Source organism: Botrytis porri (assembly GCF_014898465.1).
Source record: "Botrytis porri strain MUCL 3234 chromosome Unknown BPOR_003, whole genome shotgun sequence".
In the NCBI taxonomy this organism is placed as follows: Eukaryota; Fungi; Ascomycota; class Leotiomycetes; order Helotiales; family Sclerotiniaceae; genus Botrytis; species Botrytis porri.
This window is the reverse complement of record NW_024066077.1, coordinates 1,584,356-1,605,533: the sequence shown is the minus strand read 5'-3', so window position 1 is coordinate 1,605,533 and position 21,178 is coordinate 1,584,356. Positions and strand designations below refer to the sequence as shown.

The window sequence follows — 21,178 nt, the reverse complement described above, 5'->3', positions numbered from 1 at the left end:
TATCACGGTCTAGGCTTTGCGCCGTGCGTATGTGAGCACCATGCGGCCACTCGATTGTGATACCGTCGACAAAAACGAATAGACGACGAGGCGGCTCCACAGATTCAAGGCTGTTGCCGGACATGTAAGTGATCCGTGTATGTTGGCGCGCGGAAGATCCAGATATGCGCGAGGTGCGACCCATTCAGTTCTATTTTCTGACCCCTTCTGACCATGCTGGCTTCGTCGAGTGCAGTCTTCCGGAAGAGGATGTCAAAATAGAATAGCAGTCAGCTTGTTTACTTACATTGTACTACATGGCTGTGAGATATGGATGTCTGATTTGATCTTTGCACTGCCATTCTATTGAATCAGAGACATGATATACTCAGCCATTTCTGAGCTGTGAGTCTTAGGGTCCATGGGAAGCAAGCAACCGTCCAGTCATTTGGTAGAATAAGCGCGCATGTTTGTGTGTGGTTGGGGTCAGGTAATCATCGATTGTTTCGTCGTTGGAAGTTGTATCGTTTGGGCTTTTGAAGGTGAACATGGTTTGTGATATATTTAGAATATCTTGCATCAACCCTCGCTGACCGGATGGCTTGTTGTGCATTTCCCCAATTTGTACAACGAGCCGTCTGCCGTGCAGTATTATGGTGCCTCGTGCATTCATTCCCCTATTGAAGATGAACGGAATTTCAATCTCCCGGTCGTATCTCGTACTGTATCTCGTACTACGGGGGTGAGATTATTAAGAAATGAAAACGAAATACGAGTATAGTCGTTTTATTAGTAATTGATCCAATATAATAAATTAGGTGGGTGGTGTGTACCTAGGTATGTACTAGGTATGTAAGTAAGGTTATGTTACGGTTCCATGAAGTTGGAAAATCATATGATGCCTATTAATGACTAGGTAATTAGGTAGGTAATAGGTAATAGGCAATATGTGAGTTTATCTTCAACTTCATCTAACTATGTGTGATGCAGTGATATCAATGATTAATTCTATCTATTTATTATCGTTAGGTCCTCGAGGTCCTTAGCTAACCTAGGTATTAGAACTAGATGCATCGTATCTAAAGGTCGCCATTTTAGTCCTCCTCCTGAGATGGATCGTTGTCGTCATGCGGGATTCTCGGTCAAGGAAATGAATGAGGGGGTCCTTTCTAGGGATTTCCATGATCCATTCCGCCAACGTGATGCGAAGCTCTCCATAAGGCCAAAGTGATGGATCTACAGCACTACAAGATGGGTATGTTCCGACTCCGAGAAAGATTAATATACGGATTCATATGTTCCTCTAATACATTCCTAATATCGGATCTGGTCGTTGCGCTCGTCGTCTCTGATAATTAAACTTTTCTTTAAAGTTGCTTGTCAGGTGGGTAGGTATGATCCCATTTCCTTCCACCGACTAGTCCCCATTTATGAATTGTAGTTCGCGTGGATGATCAGTATTGGTTAACTTACAAGTTATTCCATAATCATCTACCGATCATGACGAACGAGAGAAGAAAGGTACGAGATGAGGTACCTTGCAGAGATGATCTCTCACTGGTAAATGCACGTAAGATTTCATACCACGGCAAACATCGCTTGGAAGCTCGCTATCAGGGAACCTGAGATAGTCATGTTGGTGTTAGACGATGATGGGCATTGGAGATTGAACGTGGGTCACAAACTCCGAGAGAGTTTCGATAAGCAAATCAAAGGAGCTGGTTATTTGATGATTCGATTTATCATTTCCATATAGATCCCACATTTCACTATTTGACATGTATGGCGAGAGAGGGAGGCGGGGGAGGGGGTGGATAAGGGTGATTGGTACAAATCCATCATGTAGTATGATGACCGTGACAACTTACAATTTACAGTATACAAATGGATCATTGAATTTGCCAACACTTGAATGAAGTTCTGATGATCCCAAAGTAATCTGAAGCCATGGTGAAGCGAAGATTGGACTGACTAGCTCACGCCTTAAAGATGTTACAAACGTTGCATTCATGCATCCATGCGGATGACATTAGAAGGATCAAATAGAATATTACAAACGTGCAACTGACAATGCAAGCGAGTAGCGAGTAGCAAGCAGCAAGCAGTGAGCAGTGAGCAGCAGTACCTGCGTTCCCGAGATGATTACAAGAATAGAAACCCCCCGATTAGGGTTCTCCGCACGAATGTACTCCGTATGTACGGAGTATCATCTATGCACGGGACACGCAAATGCCAGGTGGATGGTTGATATGGTGGAATTTCACATATTGATTATTGTGGATGTTTCTCTCTTTTCGCATTTCACCATGGAGGGGAACAGCTCAAGTAGGAGCCAATTACCAAATCCACAACGAGATCCGCAAGGCACACGAAGGCACATCAATATTGCTAGGTACTTAATACTCCGTACCTAGTCGTCAATTGAAATGCACCGACCTGATGCAACACCAAACAGACAGTATGGTGCATATTCAAGTGATCTAGCTGGTTTCCTCTCATCCTGGCTCCTGGTTGGTTACCTTTGGGTAAGACAAAGGCCAGTAATATTCCCTCCAAAAAGTTAATTTGCCCAGATTCTTTTTGAGATTAAATGAGCTGTATTAGGATCTATTTATGGACATTTTCCTTTGTAGTTGTACCGTCCCTTCATCTCTTGGCACCCTTTTGACATGGAAAAAGCTGATTGATCTTATGTTTCCAATGTGTCAGCATGTGAATCCTGGATACATCTTCAAGGATTAAGACATCGTTTAGGGCTTGTTCAACCAGTCGGAATTTAAGGATGATGCAAAGCTGTGCTTGCTCGGCCACTCATGACCAGCCTGGAATTTTGGGAAACATCGTATTTTACACTTGCTTCTCGGGCGCTTAGGAAGGACTGGAGAGAGGAGTGAGGAGAGCAACGTATGGAAAGGCGACCGAGAGATCCCTGGTCATCTTCCTACTGCACAGTGCACGATTCATATCGACAGGGTGAAAGGAGGCTTGAGCTTAGCTTGAAAGGACATACGACTGCGAGGTTGAGTACCGTGCCTAGATAGGTACGTCGGTATCCTTGCGGGTCAGTCGTTGGTATCATCGTGGTTGCACATGAAAGCAAAGGGTATCTCGGTTCGAAGTTGAATGAGGCTTTTCATATCTAAGAATCAATTCTCACGCTTTTACGAGTAGAACCTACCTAGTAATACCGGACAGAGAAAAAGTGCGAGGAAGTGACAACACAGGTGGTGTTCTACTATGGATAGATACGGTATGATGTATCTGGGTAGGTTTGATCTGACATAGATATAGGTAGGTAGGTAGGTAGATAGCTATAGATATATTAGACTACTGGGTATAGTATGATAGTATAATTATTTCGAGTCCTTTTCTACCCGTAGCTGTAGACATTACATATTAGACATTAGACATTAGACATTAGACATTAGATACATAGGTACACCCGGTATTAGATCTCACTTCTTTCATTCGACTTCAAACAACCACAACCACAACCACAACCACAACCACAACCACTACCACTACCACTACCACTACCACTACCACCACCACTACCACCACCACTACCACCACCAAATCATTGACCAACGCAAAGGGCAAGCAGGCATCATGATCAACACCTACCTGTCAGAGCATCTCTACCAAGCCTGCCTTATCTATCCACGTCTCTTCTACTCGAGTACACACAGAGTACCTACCTAATAGGTCAAAGGACGAATCACTCTTGACCAAGACGAGCAAAAGCAAATTCAAATTCAAAAGCAACACAAGAAAGGAAAGAATACTAAAAGAATGACTCCTGTCAAACCCCTTGTCTATCTCTTTCCACTCTACTCGCACGCATTACGAAAATACGACGGAGATGGATGGATTATATGGATTATATGGATTATATGAATTATATGAATTGTATTGTTCCTATTACAGTTTAGTCAATAAATCTCAATATTTCAATAGAATGAAAAGAGTCATTCATTAATCCAAAAATTAGAAGACAAGGTTTAACAAGAAAATTCCCTTTTTCTCTCCTTTCAGAGTTTTGGGAACTTTGGTACCACCCTTCATACATTTTTCCCTTCCAAAGTTCCCCCCCTTCCATCATTTATTTATTATATCACGATCCAAGAATATCTATATTTAGTATCTCATCGCGATACACTTTATCAGTCCTATCAATTGTTGTACTTCAGAAGGAATCTCAAGGAAAAATTAAAGAGTAACCTTCCTCATCTTATACTTTGACTGTGGCATTTCTTTGAAGAGGAAGAGGCTTACCCTTACCCTTACCCTTACCTCTACCTCTACCTATATCATTGATCCAGCTCCTCCCCCTCTGCAAGAAGATATCCTTCACTCAGATCAAACTTGTTCAGTGTTTTGTTTAAAACGGTGTCTTTTCTTCACGGGCTGTATCACTATTTGCGTGCGGGTGTTTCGAGTTTTCTTCGCGCTTCTTCAATTGCCTGGAGCAAAAGCAAAAAAGTTACAATCAAATCAGATCAAAGCAGATCGAATCACATCAACTTGTTCACGCAGCGTTTTTCTCGTCACATACATACGTCTTGTCAAAGGGACAAACTCGATCGCAACCTTATTGACGGACCCCTTCATCAGCTCGACATCTACTTTTTGGTCACAGTTTTATATATCGACATTCAACCACCACAGCCAAAGTACACTTAAACTCTCATCCCACGTCAGACATATTGCTCCGCCGCTATTCAAACAATCGATTACTGTACTTTTATTATTTGTGTCGCTCGATTCCGCCGCTATTGCATTCAAAATTTCACATTAAATTTCGGTTCCTTTGTCCCCTCAATATAGTTCATTGATGATTACGAGCCTACGCGACGTTAGCATTCAGCGAGTTTTACTTCGGATAGTTCGTCTTGATTACACGTCTTAAGCTGGACCAATTCACGCAATCGAATTTTATACCACAAGAACGGCGCGCCTCTGCCGCAATGGGGAGAAGAAAGATTGAGATCAAGGCTATCAAGGATGATAGGAACCGTTCAGTGTATGTTCCCTTTGTGCGAATATAATCCGCGGCGCAAAATGCTAACACTATTCTCCCAGGACCTTTTTGAAGCGCAAAGGAGGCTTGTTTAAGAAGGCGCATGAGCTTTCCGTTCTCTGTAACGTCGATGTCGCGGTTATAATCTTTGGCAGCAATAAGAAATTATATGAATATTCTAGTGGTGATATTGGAGAGTTTATGACAAGATATCAATACGTACGTGTTCTACCGCGTCTGGCGCAAAAATTAAAAACTGACACTAAATTTAGTATGGAGGAGCCAACGAACACAAAGGACCTGCCGACTATTCAGGCAAAGGAAAGGGGATGGATGATGACGACGATGACGATGATGGATCACCTCCCTCCCATCACGGATCAGTTGAACCAATGATGCCTCCTCAATTTCAACACCAACCATATCAACATATCCGCCATCATACTCCATCTGCCTCGCCTCCAATTCCAAATGGTGTCTTTCCACATCTTCAACAGCAACAACGACAACATACGCCACAGCCTGGAATGGGATCCCGCCCATCATCTAGAAATGCTCCACGAAGACAAAGCTCCCTTGTACCGCAGCATCCTCATGGCCCTCCTACCAATGGACAATTTGTTTATGCGCCAAATCCATCACCTTACAACCCTCAAATGACACCTGGTCTGCCACCACACGCGCATGGGCTTCCGCAGCACATACAAGGTCCCCCGCAAGGAATTCCCCATCCACACCAAAGTCCCGGACCACAATACACACACTTTGCACCGCAGCAGCATCCGCAGCAGCATCCGCAACACCTCTCTCAACACCCTCAACAGCATATGCAACAGCATCCACAGCATCCCCAGCAACATCCTCAACAGCATCCTCAACAGCACCCCCAGCAGCATCCTCAACAGCTACATCCACAGCAATTACCTCAACATCCTCACCCACAGCAAGTACAGCAGCTTTACGTGGAGGAGCAAAGAAGGTCTTCGGTACCGCCACCATTCCCACCACAGGAAAGGCCTGTATCCTCACGTGCAACTACTTCTCCTCCACAACCGCCGCAACAACAAATGCCACAGCCTCCACCGCAATCTCAATCGCAGCCGCCTCAACCGTCACCAGAACAGCAGCAAACACAAGCACAACCACAGATGCCAGAGCCGGTCAAGCGTTTATCTGCAAAATCTAGAAGTATTTTCACGCCAATTGATGAGAGCCGATCGATCCTGTCCCAGCACTGGGCAAGCTCAACTTCCAATACTGATACCGTAAAGGAAGAACCCAGTGATCGATCTCAATCCGTAGATGTTACAGTAAATCGTATAAAGCCACCTTCGCCACCTCAGAGATCACAAACGCATAACAAAAATCGAAATATATCCATGTCATCCTTACCTGATGGGTTCACGCCACCATCTCGAACGAACAGTGCTCAGTTGAGTGTTGGTGGTGGTAAAAGGCCTGTATTGAAAGTGCAGATTCCGGAAGAGGCATCGGATAACGGTGGATCTGCCACTGCGGAAGATCTGTCATCCCCAAGATCTGCGAGTGCCGCTAATCCTCAGGCGCGTCGCAATGGCGGTGATCATGGCGGAATGGTACTACCACCACCTTCGCCTTCCGCCTCGGCTCTATTGTCAGCTGGCGCATCGGGACCACCTAATCCTTTTGCACGACCGCATCCTGTCACACAACCTTCTCAAGGATCCAATGCAAGTGGAAATAACAACAACTCGAACAACAATATAATAGAAAATGTGACTCCGGTCTCAGCTCTTCCATCGCGATTCATGAACAACGAATTCCTCCCTAGTCCTTCGTCATTCTTTGGAAATCCCAGTTGGGATTACGGTAGAGGTGGTGACTCAAACACATTACCTAGTCCTCTAAATTTTGCAACTCCTGTTGTTGGCACAGGTCCAAGCTTTCTAAGAGATGATAATGGTGAAAGGGGCGGTAAACGAAAGACCCCTGATCAAGATGAACATCTAGAAAGTGGAGATCAAAAAAGAGCCAAGCATGAAGGATAGCTTGGGCCCCCTCCCAAGGGAAGGGTTTGGAGTATGATTGCTATGGATATGAACTTCACGAACACGGGAATTTGGTTGTGGGAAATCGAAAGAAAAAAGAAAAAAAGATAATGTCTTTCTTGTGGGCGGAACCGAACTCGTCTCAAATTTCTCGAAAAGGGCCTTTGCATTATATTTTGGGGAAGGCGTTTTTTTTTTTTTTTTTCGATACACTTTTTTACGTTTTTGATTTAATTTGCCTTTTTACTTATTCGCCCATGAGAAGATTTTACCACTTTCTATTCATGCATTCTTACTGCAACCGCCCTCCATCATTTCGTTTAAAAGGCATTCAGAAATCGCTTGTGTTTATGATGCGAAGTTTGATTTCTGATGTTGATCATATGAAATGGCACTGGATGGCAGGTTAGCATTCTACTCCTTTGTAAATACCCTTGGGATTTGTGGAGGGGGCATTACTTGCGTGGTGGACTTTGTGTTTTTTTGTGTTTTTGTTGGTCGATTTTAGGGAGGGTTGTGCTTAGAGAACGAAGGGTGGCTTGTGATGAAGTAGTTAAATTGGGGCTTAAGTAGTTGGGTGGGAGATGGGGATGTAAGAATTGGTAGTAGAAAAGTAAGAAAGTCGAGATTACGATACAGGTAGGGGAGATAAATGAGAAGTCAATTGATCAAAAAACGTGAAGTGATGAGATGCTCTACTTTCCTATTTTTTTACCATTCTACATTGATTGATATTCTTGTTGATTCTGATGGGATGTAGTATCTCCCTCGATAGACTACGACGGCAAGAATCTTTCACTAGTTGTGCAAAATTGTTACATGTCGGTATTCACATTATTCTCCTTCAGTGGCCCAAGTACCGGGAAAATCTAATTTCATCAGGCCGAGTCTTCCAACCCAGCTATATATGCAGAACCCCTCCTTGCAAACAAATAATTGAGCACACAACTCTCACTTGTCAATTCCACGCTGTCATTCCAATCCACCCACTAAAACAAACGTACTGTCAACCCCGACCCCGCATCGATAATCAACGTCGCACCCGTGATATACGTCGCAGCCGGGCTGCACAAGAAATGAATAGCATCGGCTACCTCATCGGGCTGCGCCACGCGCTCCAGGGGCGCGACGGCTTGCACCATGTGCTCGAAGTGCGGGTTGAGCGCTGCTTCGAGCGTGTTCATGGGGCCGGCGACCCAGGGCGGAAAGATGGCGTTGATGCGGATGCCGTGGGGGGCGTAGTCGACTGTTATTCGGGGGATGGGGGGGGGGGTTTAGTTTTCTTCAATTGTGAAAGTATCGAGGATTGTGAAATAGATGCAAGTAGGTACATGAAATGAAACAAGAGGTTCACATACCACCGGATTTCGTAATTCCAACTACAGCATGTTTCGCAGTCGCATAGGCCGTTTCCCCGGAAACGCCACGATGGCTTTGCAGACCCGAGATTCACGATGCACCCGCGTCCGAGCGAGCGCACGGTGGAGCGACCTTGGTAGAAGAGGTTTTCTTGCAGGAGCATGGCGCGCGTGGTGGCGCGGTTGCAGAGGAGGGTGCCGCGCATGTTGGTGGTGAGGATGTGGTCGAATTTGGAGAGGGGGGAGGGGTGAGCATGGGAATGGAATTGAATACAAATGAAATATATACCAGCGCTATGCACATAGTAATCTATACGGCAGAATTCTCCAATAGCTGTATTGACCATTGCCTGTACGCTTTGTTCATCGGTTACGTCGATGTGCATGGAGAGGATGGGACAGGAGGGGTTGGAAACGTAGGATTTACATGCTTGCGCGGCGGTTTTGGCGGAAGTGAGAGAGAGGTCTGCGAGGAGGATGCCGGGGGCGCCGGATTCGGCGAAGGAGAGAGATGTGTTTTTGCTGATGCCGCCGCCGGTCTGAGGAACGGGGGGGTTAGTGGGAGGAAGAGGGTGGGGGAGATGGAGAGGGATGAGGGGTAAGGGGTGAGGGGTGAAGGGGAAAAGGGGGTGGGTTGGTAGGTACGTATTCCGGTGATGACGGGCATAGCCGCTGGTAGTTTTGGATCACATGATTTTAGGGTTGAGTAGTGGTGAGGATATGGGTTGTGGTAGAGTGGAGAAGGAAGAAGATGAGAGACGCGGGAAAAGAATAGTTGAGAGTGATAAGGGAGAAAGTCGTCAAGGAGAATCTACAGAACGAGGAAAATGCGCACGAGATTAGCGGACAGCGTATTTATATCGCGAGCGAAAAGTTTGCGGCCCTCATACCTCTAGCTCTGTGTGTGATGAAGCAGTAGTGCGGTGATTAGATTTCTAGCATCGAGTTGGTTTGGCATGGAGAAGGTGGGGGGCGGAGGGGGGACAACTGTTTGAGATAGACAGGGGTGGAATGAGAAATAATTGAAAATTGAGTTGGAGATGGGTGAGCTTATGCGGTTGATGAGATGAATGAGATGGGTGAGATGAGATTAAGTAGATGTGAATTGGAAATAGAAATAAAAATGGAAATGTAGTCATCCAACATAAAGTCTTATAACAAGGAGGAGGGAGTATTATTGAGTAATCAAAAAAGCCGAATATTCTCCATTCGAATCTATCTATCTATCTAATATCTATCAAGATGATATCATCCCAGTGCATCCATCCATCCTATCTCCCCTTCAGTATTATATAGGATACAGATACCCAGCCCCCAAAATCCAGATAAATATTCTGGATTCTGATTCTCTTCCGTGATTAATCTTGACTTTTATCTACTATCAGTTGAGTTCCATTATTCATCATTGTTCTTACACACACAACATACGATAGCTAAACTACCTAATTACCTACTCCTAACGCATCGTATAATCACAAGCATACATATACACATCCCTTTAGAGTTTTATATCTCAACAACAACAAAAACGATAGAAGAAGCAGTGAGGGCGGCACGTATGTATAGCGTATAGCGTATAATATATATAGAATATATATAATAGTGGATTGTGGAATAGGTATGAGAAGACTAAAATTTTATAGTGGAGGGGATGTTGTAATAATTGGGTTGGCTTGTGGATGGATTGATCTGACATTTGTGTTTGTGTTTGTGTTTGTAAGTTTGTTGGTGTGGGATGTGGGATAATTTGATCTGGATTGAGGATAGTAGATCTGAATATGAGAACTTGGAATTTGGAGTTTGGGACGAGGATGAGGATGAGGATGAGAATGAGAGGTTGGAGAGTGGGAGTGTGGGTGAGAGGATGAGAGGGGGAAAGGGGTTGTATGTTTTTATCTCGATTTTAAGTGAGTGGAAGACGACAAGTGTAATTAAGGCGTCTGAAATGGTGGATTTTGATGGTATTTATGCAGCAAGACTCTTCCAGCAAACAAAACACCAACTGGTAGAGTAATTCCCATCTGATACTGGGACTCGACAAGTTCGAGATCTCCACAGATGGAGAGTCTAACTCTTCATCCCACAACAACTAATCGTTTATTTAATCTAATCAATTTATAGTATGATTGGTATAGTTGACTCATACTCACATCTGTCATTCTCTCACAACACTTCCTTTTAGTTTTGATAGCAATATCTTAGCTAGCAAGTCGCAGTCCAGTATTTTCGAGGACTATGCTTCGTCTCAGAATTAAATTTCTGCATTGGGTGTGTACAATACGTTGGAAAGCCTGGCAAACATTTTCTTTTCGTCTGCTCGAATTCGTTTGCATGAATATCTATCTGTTTGCAGAACTAACTACATTCTGAGATGCAAAATCTATGGTATGTTTGATGTCGAGTGGATTTGTATAGTATATATCGTTTTCTTCGGGGGTCGGCGGTGTCTTCTGTAGTGCTGCTCCTACTCAACTTGATTGGGGATAGATATCTGATGAGTACTGATAGTTTCCAGTCAGTCTAATTGGTGATTCTTTGCAGCAGCGTTGTTGTATATGTGCTTTTACAGAAGCTGGATAGCAAAAGCCTGCGCTTCAGCACTGGAACTCTGTTTCTCCTACCCTCCTCTCCTGTGGCCTAGGTGAAACCAATAAATTTTCTCGACCTTCGAAGAATCTTCAAACTTTCTAACCTTTCAGAGATTATGATTCTGCTTCTCTTTTCTCTGGGAGAGAAGAGGATGAGAAACCTCAGCGCTGGTACGTTTTCCACGCAGGTCGATTGACAGATATGTGAATGATGACAATGATACATGATACTAGTGTTCATGGGATTGATAATACTCATATAGTGATATCTGAGCCCTTCTAATGCGCCTGAACTCCTGATGAATATCCAGGGTGGGGTGAGGCACTGTTTTTGAGCCTATCTTATACTTACCTCTTATCCTATTCTGTGTATCCAAGTCTAGCATCCTTGCGTTGATTCGAGATCAAAACTATACCCCCTTAGCTCATCCCAAAACCGATGCATTCCACTTTTCAAATCCTCAGCTTCTGCAAATGTGTCTGTCTCTTTGAGACAACCGCTTGTTCCAATCACAGATGTCGCAGATATCGACGATGATAGGTACCCACATACTAAAACCCATTGTGATTTTAATTTACATTAGTGAGTGACGTCCGTATAATTTGCCATTGTGGCAGATGGTTGACTCTCAGTAGTGTGATTCGCCATTGGAAGCTGGAGTTACACTACCGCTGTTCATTATCCTCAGCATGACAGCCACTCTTGTCAAGAGGGCTCTTCTATCAATGCTTGGCTATTGTATAGCTTGGTATCTCTTACATGTAGTTTTGTAAAACGACGTGATTTTCTGGTAGGTTTCGCAAATACTGACACTTTCTTCAATCCAGCGGCGGAACATTGGTGATCGTTAGTCCTGTTTTGATGTTTCATTCCTATGAGTAGTATGGACTACAGGAGCTGATGGCTAACAACATCTCAGAGATTTGGCATGGCTGAAAATATTGTGGTAGGAGTTTGAAGGCATACTATTCTTGTTGATCTTGAAGTTGGTACACTTTCTCGAAAGAATCTTTGCTGTATCACAAGCTCTTGTGTCACACAGGGAATTTCAATGTTGTAGAAAAGACAGACGCTTTCATACACCAGAAAATTTTCTTTCGATTTTGAGTGACTGGATATAGGACACACCACAGCCATCAACCTAACTCCTGCAATGAATTGCAACAATTTCCGGAAACGAAGCGATCAAGAAACTTCCCAATCTTCTGCCTATTTTGAAAAAATCTATAGCTCGAGGTATGGTCACCGGCACTGATAATGCTTACTATGAATCACTAGATTCCCTTAAAAGAAAGAGAGCAGCAGTTTTGATAGTTGCTGTGATTAATTAAGCCTGCACCGACGTTATTGCTGCCGGAAATTTGACGTTCTTCTTTCTTTTTCCTCCTGTAAGTCATGATAGAACCCAATTAAACATACAGAGAACAATTTGTCTGGCGGAAGCAAATGACTCGTAAATTAGCTACGAGTGAGGATATACTATATAGTGGTCAATAGGATCGACCATCAAAAGCAATGAAGGTCTCACGAAAGCAAGCTAGCCATTCCAAGAGCAAATCACTAAATGCATTGTCGACGCCACGGTGTAGAGCAACAGTTTTCGGAGGCTTGACAATCAACACCTGCAACAAATGGGAACATGTAACTTCAAATGTGCCTAGGTATTGAAGCCAGGTTCGAATATCGTTAGCCTCAATGTAATGTCCACGGTGTGGCTCAAGTGTAGCATTCTGACCTTTGATCAATGCATCGCTTGGGTTTGAAACAATGTGAATACATCTATCTATACTCGATTTATCTGGAAGTATGAATTCATCTCCACTCACACCAATATTTGAAAGTCCTTTTTGAAGCCTGAAGAATTGCGTCGGAGATAGAATGGAACCCAAAACACATGTACCAGTACGAATGAAGATTCTCTTGGACTCTCTTCATCACCCTGCAACCCAATTTCTGGATCATGTGACCAAATATAAGATGGTTTGAGGAGAAACCTTATAGGGAAGTCAATTACTCTGGCGTAGCACGGTGTGAATTAGTGCCAAGCCGGATCTCCCCAAATAAGCTTCTTTAGCTGCTCTAGTCATGTTTATCACATTAGACTAGTCGGGACGAGCCGACTCGCAGGGCTTTAGACTCAGGTACAGGTTGAAATACCAATGTACCAAGTCCTGCTATGAGTTTAAAGCAAAGGTAGAAGATGCAAAGACGAATGCTCAGGGAAAACCATATTGCGGGAAAACCAATAGTCACGATGAAACACAATTCATATAACGTTAGTTGGTGCGAGCAAGTTCTCGAGGCTATTTTAGATAGTGGCTTGTAGCTGAAGCACCAACGAGCTCGATTGACCCAGGAAGGTGCAGCAGTTGCACATCCATCTGTGTTACTGTTCACCACGATTCGATACATGGGAAACTTTCCGGAAATTATGGAACTCAGCATTTGTGTCTCTTGGGTACTTAATCCTTCGTCCTCACCTCCGTCTCGATTCTTCACTTCATCAACATTCACTTCATTAACATCTTCTTCATTTTCAATTAATATCAAAAACCATCACAATGCAGATTCCAGCAGTTCTTCTCACCCTCGCTCTTCTCCCAGGAGCTTTGTCCTGGTCTCCATTCGCTTCCTTGTACAACCCCAAGTCCGCACAATACGTTTACTCGCCCATTGAGCAAATCCGTTATACACTCGATTTCGAGACATTTATCCTCGATTCGAAGAACTGGACTGCCTTAGAATTCGTGTACACAAATGACGCTATTGCGAACTTCACTGGTTTGGGAGCCGAACTTTGTATGTTGTTTCCTTTTTTTTCTTCATGCAGAGCTTTCAAACCCACTCGAGAGCAGAATTTGGGGCTTGTTTCTTCTCGTTGGAAGAGTGTTCATTATGGACAAGACAAATTTATAGAACGAGAGCCTGTGGTTTTGGGGGGGGGGGCATTGAAGCATACGAACAAGGGAAGAAATAACACAACTGCTAACAATCAATCAAAGGGATCGGAAGAGACGACATCATCGCCAACGAAAAGAATGGCTTATCCCACGTTGCAAATGGTGTCCATCAATTGACTAGCAGTGCTATCTTGATCAACCAAGCAAACTGTAGCGAGGCTCATGTTACAACCTAGTATGTATAGCCCTTCTATCTGATGTACATCAAGACTGACACATTCCACAGCATCACATTCAACCATTTCGACACCAACGCGGAAGGAACACAAACACACGTTTTCTCCGCATGGTTCAAATTTGAAGATGATTTCGTTGATACCAAATCCTTTGATGGAACTCCAAGTGCATGGAGAGTACAGAACAGACAGATGGTGTTGGTTGGTGGGGGTGTTGGAGATGATCTTGCGGTTGAGAGACCTTAGACGTTGCATGGAGAGCAGATTGGAGGAGACAGCGATGTTTTCAAATGGCAACGAAGCTGGACTTGTGGGATAGAATAGAAGGGTGAAGAGATGCAACTATATTCATGATAGGAAACGATATCAGCCGATTCGTAATTTTAATATAACACTTTTACATGCATTGCAGCATTGGAGTGCACGCAGCAACCGCGATACAATATCACAAATTTCTACCCTAAGAACCACAGCTAACACCGGACAAGCTGATTTTGCTACCATTGCTTATACCGTGTAGCGAACACGAGATGGCGCTAACCTAAAAAGCGGCTTTTATTCACGCCACTTATATTTTAATCTACTACTCTCAGTATCTCCATTTGCATTTCAAGATCCGGACATCATCAACCGGAGAGCTATGCATCCATGGCGACGGTCTCGACACATCGCTGTGGACGTAGACACGCCGAGAAATAAAACACAACGAGATACAACAGAACGGAAGCTGTCAGTTTCGGTTGGGGGAAAGTAGACGATGGAAGCTGATTCCCCATTCCTGCTTCCTGATATGCGTACATACGCTTTTGAGCTCGTGGACGAACCGCGCGAGTTTGTCAGATGAAACACACTCTGAATGATGAGTAGCCGAGAATCGCGACTTCAAGGAATGCCGACGAGGGGAATGGAATAGCGATATGAGATGAGATAGTATGAGAGACTCCTCGGTGAGTAGGATAAATTTCATACTCCCACAAAGCTTTTCAGATCCTTCTTCTTGTTCTCCAGATGAATTAATGAAAAAAAAAAGGAGAAAGGTATATGTTTCATGTGATCAAACTTCAAAAGCCTTAGCTCAAGTTCAAATTGTTTGGATTTCTATTTCGATGATAAATCTTCTCTACATTCTACCGCATCATTATTTCGTATCTAGAGGCTCTTCTAATGTTTCCTTCATTCCTGGTATATTACTTCCTTCCTTTCAAACTCCGATATACTCCTCATTTAGTCCCACCACATCCGCTTGACGATAAATTCGATTTGAAGTCACTAGCATTTAGCAAACGCCAGTGGCATACATCACCGCACTGCTTCCTCAGATGTTAGCAAGAATCCTGCAAGCTTCGTCTCGCATTCCGATTCGTCCATATTGAATCTATTAGATAACTTACAGCTCATCATTCATAGCCGCACTATCACATTAATATTGCATCTGCTGCAATCCCAAACTGCCTTGGTATGAGTTTCCTTGGTGTAAGACCCGTAGTCGATATTCCATCCCTCTTGACTTTCTTCCCCTCCTCGTGTACTACAGGTGTCACCTTCTTCGGCATGAGTCCTATAGCCTGTACAGGTATCGGTGGAGCCTCTTCCCTTTTCACCCCCTTATCCCTATTATGATCAAACTTTGGACCCTTATTATGCGTCGCGTAATGTATCCGCGTATATGGAGATCGCTCTCCTCCCTTCAAAGAATCTAGACGGACGCCGCTTATCGCCCCGATAATTGATACCAAGGAAAGAAGGCAGACGAGAGCAAGTAGTATTTTGGATCTGGAAGGTAACTTTTTGATTCTCGTCAGAAGACTTCGGAAAGAGGTACTAGTCTTGATGTGCGAAGATTGAACGGAATTCAGGAAGGAGTTCTTCCAGTGTGTAGTCTTGTAGTATACCGGCTTGTGTGGGTCTTCTGAATCGGAGATGATAATCTGAGGGGGAACTTGAGGTTGATTGTGTGTAGGGAGCGTACTGCCAAGCTGGCGGGAAAACGTGCGTGCGTGAACCATTGGAAAGGTATGGATGGAAGAGAATCAGGTCAGGTAAGTTGTGGTTGTACCTATGGAGTTGAGGGAAGGCAGAGGAGATGGAGTTTGGAAAAGATGGGCGGACACAATTGAGATCGGACGGTTATGCAGATGAAGTTCAGATCAAGGTTGTCCGGATTAAAAGTAAACAATGGGGTATACAACTGGTACAATGCCAGATAAATCGTTACAAAAACAGTATAAGAAAATAGGAGGAAGGGAAGGAGAGAAGAAAATGAAGATAGGATGAACAGCACACAAACCCAACCAAACAAGCTTCAATTGAAATCCAGCAAAGAAAGGGATGGAAATGGAAAGGTCTTTTTCATCCGATCCTCAGTCCTAAACATTTGAAAGTCCAGAACCAATCGAACCAATTCTGAATGATCCACCAAGATCCAATTTCATTGTAATTCATCATCATATGGAGATCCAAGCTTAAGCTTCTTCCAAATTTATATCCCTTTCAACGATTAGCTCCACAGCCTCCAGTCCATCTAACCACTCCGAGCCAATCTGATATTTGTTATCAAGACGAGCACGGCTCTCAGCATTTTTTGAAGCCAGGAACATAGAATGATATCCACTTTGATCGATGGATTGGGTGTAAATGAGGCCAGCGTTTCATCATTTTCCTTACTCGTACCGCTAACACGGTTGGTTGAAGTAGGTAGGTACCGGTACTGAATGATAGATTGGGTTGTGAACATCTCCGTTTGTTTATTGAACAATCCCCGACGAGATGTAATAGATATGTACGAAAATAGAGCTGGCGATTTGGTGAGATGTCATTGTAGTCTGCGTTAATATTACTGTAGAGGGAGGTAGGTGTCTACGAATTCGAATTGAGTTGAATGTTCGAGAGTGTAGCAGCAGCATATGGGATACAAAAGTTCGGAAAATCGGTAGTTAATTTACAGGTAATCTCCACAGGCTTACGACCCCCGGGGCAACTCAAATTCAATCAACTTGGGATATTTTGATTCTAAAAATATTTGATTCAAATCTTCATCAATGCAAAGAGGCACTTTTATTGAAAACCCTACTGTCGTTATGTGATCATATCAAATATACCAGATTGGAATAGCAAAACTTCTGATAATGCAAGTACTGGAGGTAGTGGCTAGACTGCAAATTCAACTTGTTACAATGGGGATTCAAAAAATGAAAACTGTGATGGAAGTACCATAGAAGATCTAATAAGGTCACAACTGATGGGACTCATTAAGCCTTCCGTGTAGGTGGTTACGAATCTATGTAGTCAGCGAAAGCTCCATATTCTCTAACCATGTGTTGACTTCCAGCGCTGTCGAAGGACTGAGATGCAACGGATAGTATCCTTATTGATCATTATCAGCGAGAGCGAAGAGATTGCACCAACTGTTGTTCGAATGCAGTCATGTATGTTGGCTCTCGTGAGTATATAAGATCAACAACTGGTAGTCGCATTCATCGCATTTACATGGCAATCGGATTTCAGAAAAGAGTTGATCCTGATGGCGGATTCACGTATTAGATTTCAGGCGTACATACAATTCTAAGTCAACAGATTTATTGAACTTGTGTGGCTCATGTGCCCTATTCTGTTCTAGAATCTCAATATATATCTTACTTATATCTTGGGGTATAATTATCATCAATAGTTTTCTCACTTACACGAAATGGCTGCGGTGTGGCAATCGGGGTAGGCGTAAAAACTGACCTTAACCACCTATGAGAATACATTCACCAATATTCTCACCTCACAAAGTTGTCGGATCGCAAGAAGGGTTCGAATTCATCTCAGACATATTTTAAAGCCTGGACTGAGACCCTTCGTTTACTAATCTCACGAACGCTGCTCAATACAATAGATTAGATGGACGATAACAATTGCACACTGATGTTGATAGACCAACAAGTACATAGACGGAGAAGAGAATTCTTAGTTATTCTACCCTCTATATCCATCAAAAGGTCCAAACCTACTAGCTTTGAACCGAATTCGCTACTCGCATACAATCCGATTGCGTCTTGACATAAGCGGGCCACTTATCTTTTCCCTGGACAGCTGCCCTCGTATACGATAGGCTGCCCAGTGTCTCACCATACAATAAACCACACAATACTAGCCCCTAAGTAGAAAATGATTCCAACCTGCTCAATTGCATCGCATCAAACCTATTCATGGTGCGTTATACCGGGCCATCCTTACATCTCCCATCCAGAATCGGAACGAAATAAGTTGAACACTCGCATCATTTTCAGACCGACTTCGTAACGGTAATATATACAGTGGTCGTCGGTCCACAACCTACGCCGCAGGATATAGATGAAGATGAAAAACGAGAGGAAGAAAGCGAAGAAGATCTGGTGGATGATGTGGACGTAGTCGTAGAGCTAATCAGAGTAGGCACCAACGACGAGGATGAAGATTTAGTAGTTGACGTAGAAGATGAGGGGGTAGAAGACTTCGTTATTACTAATGCGGGGGTAGAGCTCGTTGAAGTGGTTATCAATAAGAGAGCCGTGGAAGTCCTAGTTGTTGATGTAGAGGATGAAGAAGAGGATAAAAGGGTAGAGGATCTCGTTGTCACTATTGTGGGGGAAGAGCTAACCGAAGTGGTTCTCGATGGAGAGGAAGTTGGAAGGGTAGCAATTCTAGATGTTGACGTAGAGGATGAAGTGGTAGAAGGTCTAGTTGTTGAAGTGACAAGAGGGGATGTTGCTGGAGTAATTATCAATGCAGGAAGAGAGGCAGACGAAGTTGTGGAGCCTAAATAAATCGAGTTAGTGTTGGCTCTAAATTAAGGATGGAAGGGGAAAATTTGTATTGTAAACTATCTGCCATTCTGATCGAGAGCGTAAAATTAAATTGATTACTTACTTCTTGAAGAAGATGTAGACGAAGAAGATCTGAATGAAGAACTGGACGAGGAAGACGAAATTCTCACCGAAGGAGTTGGATAGACCTTTTTTCATATCAGCATTTTGATTCAAGGCATTGATATCAATATGTTATTGTGGAAGATTTAGACAGCCACTGACCGTATAAGATGATGTTCCATAAGAAAATGCTGGACTCGGGCAAGCTCCTGTAATTGAAGGAACTCCATCGGTACCCGAAGTAATGGGTACAATATTTGATCCGCAACTTGCAGCTTGCGCAATGTGAACATTTGCGTTGTCCTGATCGAACACCACATAAGCACCTCTCATGAAGGTATCTCCTAAAATCACATCCGTCTTTTCGGCAGCATTGGCAATGGGTCCATAGCATGTAGCACCATTGAACCATATGAATTGAGCTAACTGGATCCGGATTATCTTCCCTGCGAATCCGAAATCTACCGTCCCAGCAATATTTTTGAAGCTACAAGGAATAGTATAGAGGCCACCTCCTTTACTGACCCATCCTGGAAAATAAGGGAGCATGGCGTTGACAAGTGAAGGTGGCAAATAACTCAATGTACTTCCGGAGTCAACAATGACAGGTTTCGCATAACCGGTAGATGTCAAATTCGTCGGTAGTTGACCTGGAAATGTAATACCAAAGTACGTCATATTGATCCAATATCTAATTTGAATACTGTTCAATAAGACCGTCCAATACGCAGGACAAAGGTCAAAAAAGCGATTACCTTGGATACCCATCAGGACTTTGATAAAATGGTATAATGGGATTTTTAATCAGTGAGCCGTAGTACTTCTTTGTATCGAGACCGCCAAAGATAATGGAGCCTGTTTATTTGAGTCAACCAGTGCAGTCATGGATACATGAAAGTCATACCTGAAGCTGTATCGACATTGCCCAAGTCAATAGCAAATGCACGAGTTTTTGTCAGACCTTGCAAGGCGAGTTGATCAATGATATTGTAATAACCAGTTCCAAGGCCAAGCCCCCAGGATACACCCATTATACCGGCAAACATTCGATTACTGCCTGATGCAACACCGAACTGAAGTTTTTTAAGGGTCGGACCTGACCCTATCCTAAACTTTGTCAATAAGCACATGCGAAACTGGAATATTCACCAACATAAAATTGTCCGTTGCATAAGCTCCAGTGACTGCACCGATACCATATGCTATATTCAAGGCTTGACTCAACGGTACGAAAGACGTAGATTTCGTAGGATCGTACTGAGGATAACTGGAGCAAAATGATGCCCACCCCGAGGTAGCGCACTGTGGATTCACCCAAACATCACTGCTCCCTGTATCGATACTCAGGGTTATAGACTGCGGAGGATACCCAATCTGTACTACTTTTGATTAGACAACAAATTCGAGGCTACGCTTGAAATGACATACCGGTGATCATGTAAATATCTCCAATGTAAGGGTTGGCCAAGTTTGACATGGATTGTCTTTTTCGAACATTTGGAACTCCCGCAACTTTCGTCACTCCTAGCTGAAGAACTCCATCATCAACCATCCGGTTTGGTAAGACTTTGGCAGTTGCATTGATTTCGAAATCATCATCAACATCAAGGAAGGCCGTTACCGCCACTGCCAAAAGAATCAGCCCTGTAACCATAGAGAACATTGTTAAGTCTACGACTCGAAGAGAGTTGTACCACCAAAAGTAGCAACGCCCTCAGCTACATGTATGCTCTTCTAAAGCGTTCCACGATCTTGAAATTCCCCGCATTGAAAAGCCCCATACCTGAGTTCAACACTGGGAGCCGAAAGCCAACTCAAGACATTGATCTTCGGAATTAAGATCTTGCAGTAATGAAAAGCCCTTCGCACCACGTGTGGAGTAATATTACATACGAAATCGAGGCGGAAGAATGCATAAAACTAAACTTCCCTTTTCCAGTAGTGAGGAATGATAACTTTCAAATGTGGCGTAGAAGCAGGAAGGATTTAAGAAGCATCTGAACGCCCAGAAGCATCTTCGACCACTGGGTGGCTCACTCCAAGTCAGAACTTTATATGTACTTCCCGTCAGCAACTCTTCAAATTAAGAGCCGGAACTATTTGAACATAGAAGATGGAACAAGTACTCCACTCATAATTCACGCATAATTTCATATGATTTGATTGACGAGGTGGAATGA

At 43.5% G+C, this 21,178-nt stretch overlaps 7 protein-coding genes across 7 annotated transcripts; 4 read left to right on the top strand and 3 right to left on the bottom strand.

Annotated features, from left to right (window-relative positions):
* Nucleotides 1–737: 737 nt before the first annotated feature.
* Nucleotides 738–1,210, top strand: EAF01_002528 (uncharacterized protein; the record flags this gene model as incomplete). Its single annotated transcript, XM_038910781.1, has 3 exons — nt 738–771; nt 798–816; nt 1,009–1,210. The coding sequence occupies 3 exons, from the start codon at nt 738–740 to the stop codon at nt 1,208–1,210; spliced, it is 255 nt and encodes an 84-aa protein (XP_038773703.1).
* A 3,736-nt stretch (nt 1,211–4,946) lies between these two features.
* On the top strand, nt 4,947–7,026 carry EAF01_002527 (uncharacterized protein; the record flags this gene model as incomplete). Its single annotated transcript, XM_038910780.1, has 3 exons — nt 4,947–5,002; nt 5,062–5,218; nt 5,272–7,026. 3 exons carry the CDS (start codon nt 4,947–4,949, stop codon nt 7,024–7,026), a joined length of 1,968 nt encoding a protein of 655 aa, XP_038773702.1.
* Nucleotides 7,027–8,015: 989 nt separating this feature from the next.
* On the bottom strand, nt 8,016–9,162 carry EAF01_002526 (uncharacterized protein; the record flags this gene model as incomplete). The annotated part of the gene is given in 4 exon segments (XM_038910779.1): nt 8,016–8,272; nt 8,385–8,458; nt 8,469–8,923; nt 9,030–9,162. The coding sequence occupies 3 exon segments, from the start codon at nt 8,768–8,770 to the stop codon at nt 8,016–8,018; spliced, it is 633 nt and encodes a 210-aa protein (XP_038773701.1). The 5' UTR covers nt 8,771–8,923; nt 9,030–9,162.
* A 3,869-nt stretch (nt 9,163–13,031) lies between these two features.
* EAF01_002525 (uncharacterized protein) lies at nt 13,032–14,539 on the top strand. Its single transcript, XM_038910778.1, has 3 exons — nt 13,032–13,772; nt 13,976–14,108; nt 14,160–14,539. Exons 1-3 carry the CDS (start codon nt 13,535–13,537, stop codon nt 14,353–14,355), a joined length of 567 nt encoding a protein of 188 aa, XP_038773700.1. The 5' UTR covers nt 13,032–13,534; the 3' UTR covers nt 14,356–14,539.
* Nucleotides 14,540–15,524: 985 nt separating this feature from the next.
* On the bottom strand, nt 15,525–16,115 carry EAF01_002524 (uncharacterized protein; the record flags this gene model as incomplete). The annotated part of the gene is made up of 1 exon (XM_038910777.1): nt 15,525–16,115. The coding sequence occupies one exon, from the start codon at nt 16,113–16,115 to the stop codon at nt 15,525–15,527; it is 591 nt and encodes a 196-aa protein (XP_038773699.1).
* A 2,119-nt stretch (nt 16,116–18,234) lies between these two features.
* On the bottom strand, nt 18,235–20,735 carry EAF01_002522 (uncharacterized protein). The gene is made up of 7 exons (XM_038910775.1): nt 20,427–20,735; nt 20,152–20,377; nt 19,903–20,105; nt 19,754–19,853; nt 19,161–19,689; nt 19,000–19,084; nt 18,235–18,888 (listed from the first exon to the last, which is right to left on the bottom strand). The coding sequence occupies exons 1-7, from the start codon at nt 20,659–20,661 to the stop codon at nt 18,377–18,379; spliced, it is 1,890 nt and encodes a 629-aa protein (XP_038773697.1). The 5' UTR covers nt 20,662–20,735; the 3' UTR covers nt 18,235–18,376.
* EAF01_002523 (uncharacterized protein) lies at nt 18,300–18,896 on the top strand (the record flags this gene model as incomplete). Its single annotated transcript, XM_038910776.1, has 2 exons — nt 18,300–18,302; nt 18,381–18,896. 2 exons carry the CDS (start codon nt 18,300–18,302, stop codon nt 18,894–18,896), a joined length of 519 nt encoding a protein of 172 aa, XP_038773698.1.
* Nucleotides 20,736–21,178: the final 443 nt, after the last annotated feature.

Coding starts and splice junctions, on each gene's coding strand:
- EAF01_002525 (XM_038910778.1), top strand. CDS start 13,535: ATGCAGATTCCAGCAGTTCTTCTCACCCTCGCTCTTCTCCCAGGAGCT. Junction 13,773..13,975: donor TGGTTTGGGAGCCGAACTTT/GTATGTTGTTTC, acceptor AATCAATCAAAG/GGATCGGAAGAGACGACATC. Junction 14,109..14,159: donor GAGGCTCATGTTACAACCTA/GTATGTATAGCC, acceptor CACATTCCACAG/CATCACATTCAACCATTTCG.
- EAF01_002522 (XM_038910775.1), bottom strand. CDS start 20,661: ATGTTCTCTATGGTTACAGGGCTGATTCTTTTGGCAGTGGCGGTAACG. Junction 19,854..19,902: donor CAATGTCGATACAGCTTCAG/GTATGACTTTCA, acceptor TCAAATAAACAG/GCTCCATTATCTTTGGCGGT. Junction 18,889..18,999: donor GTCTACATCTTCTTCAAGAA/GTAAGTAATCAA, acceptor CGATTTATTTAG/GCTCCACAACTTCGTCTGCC.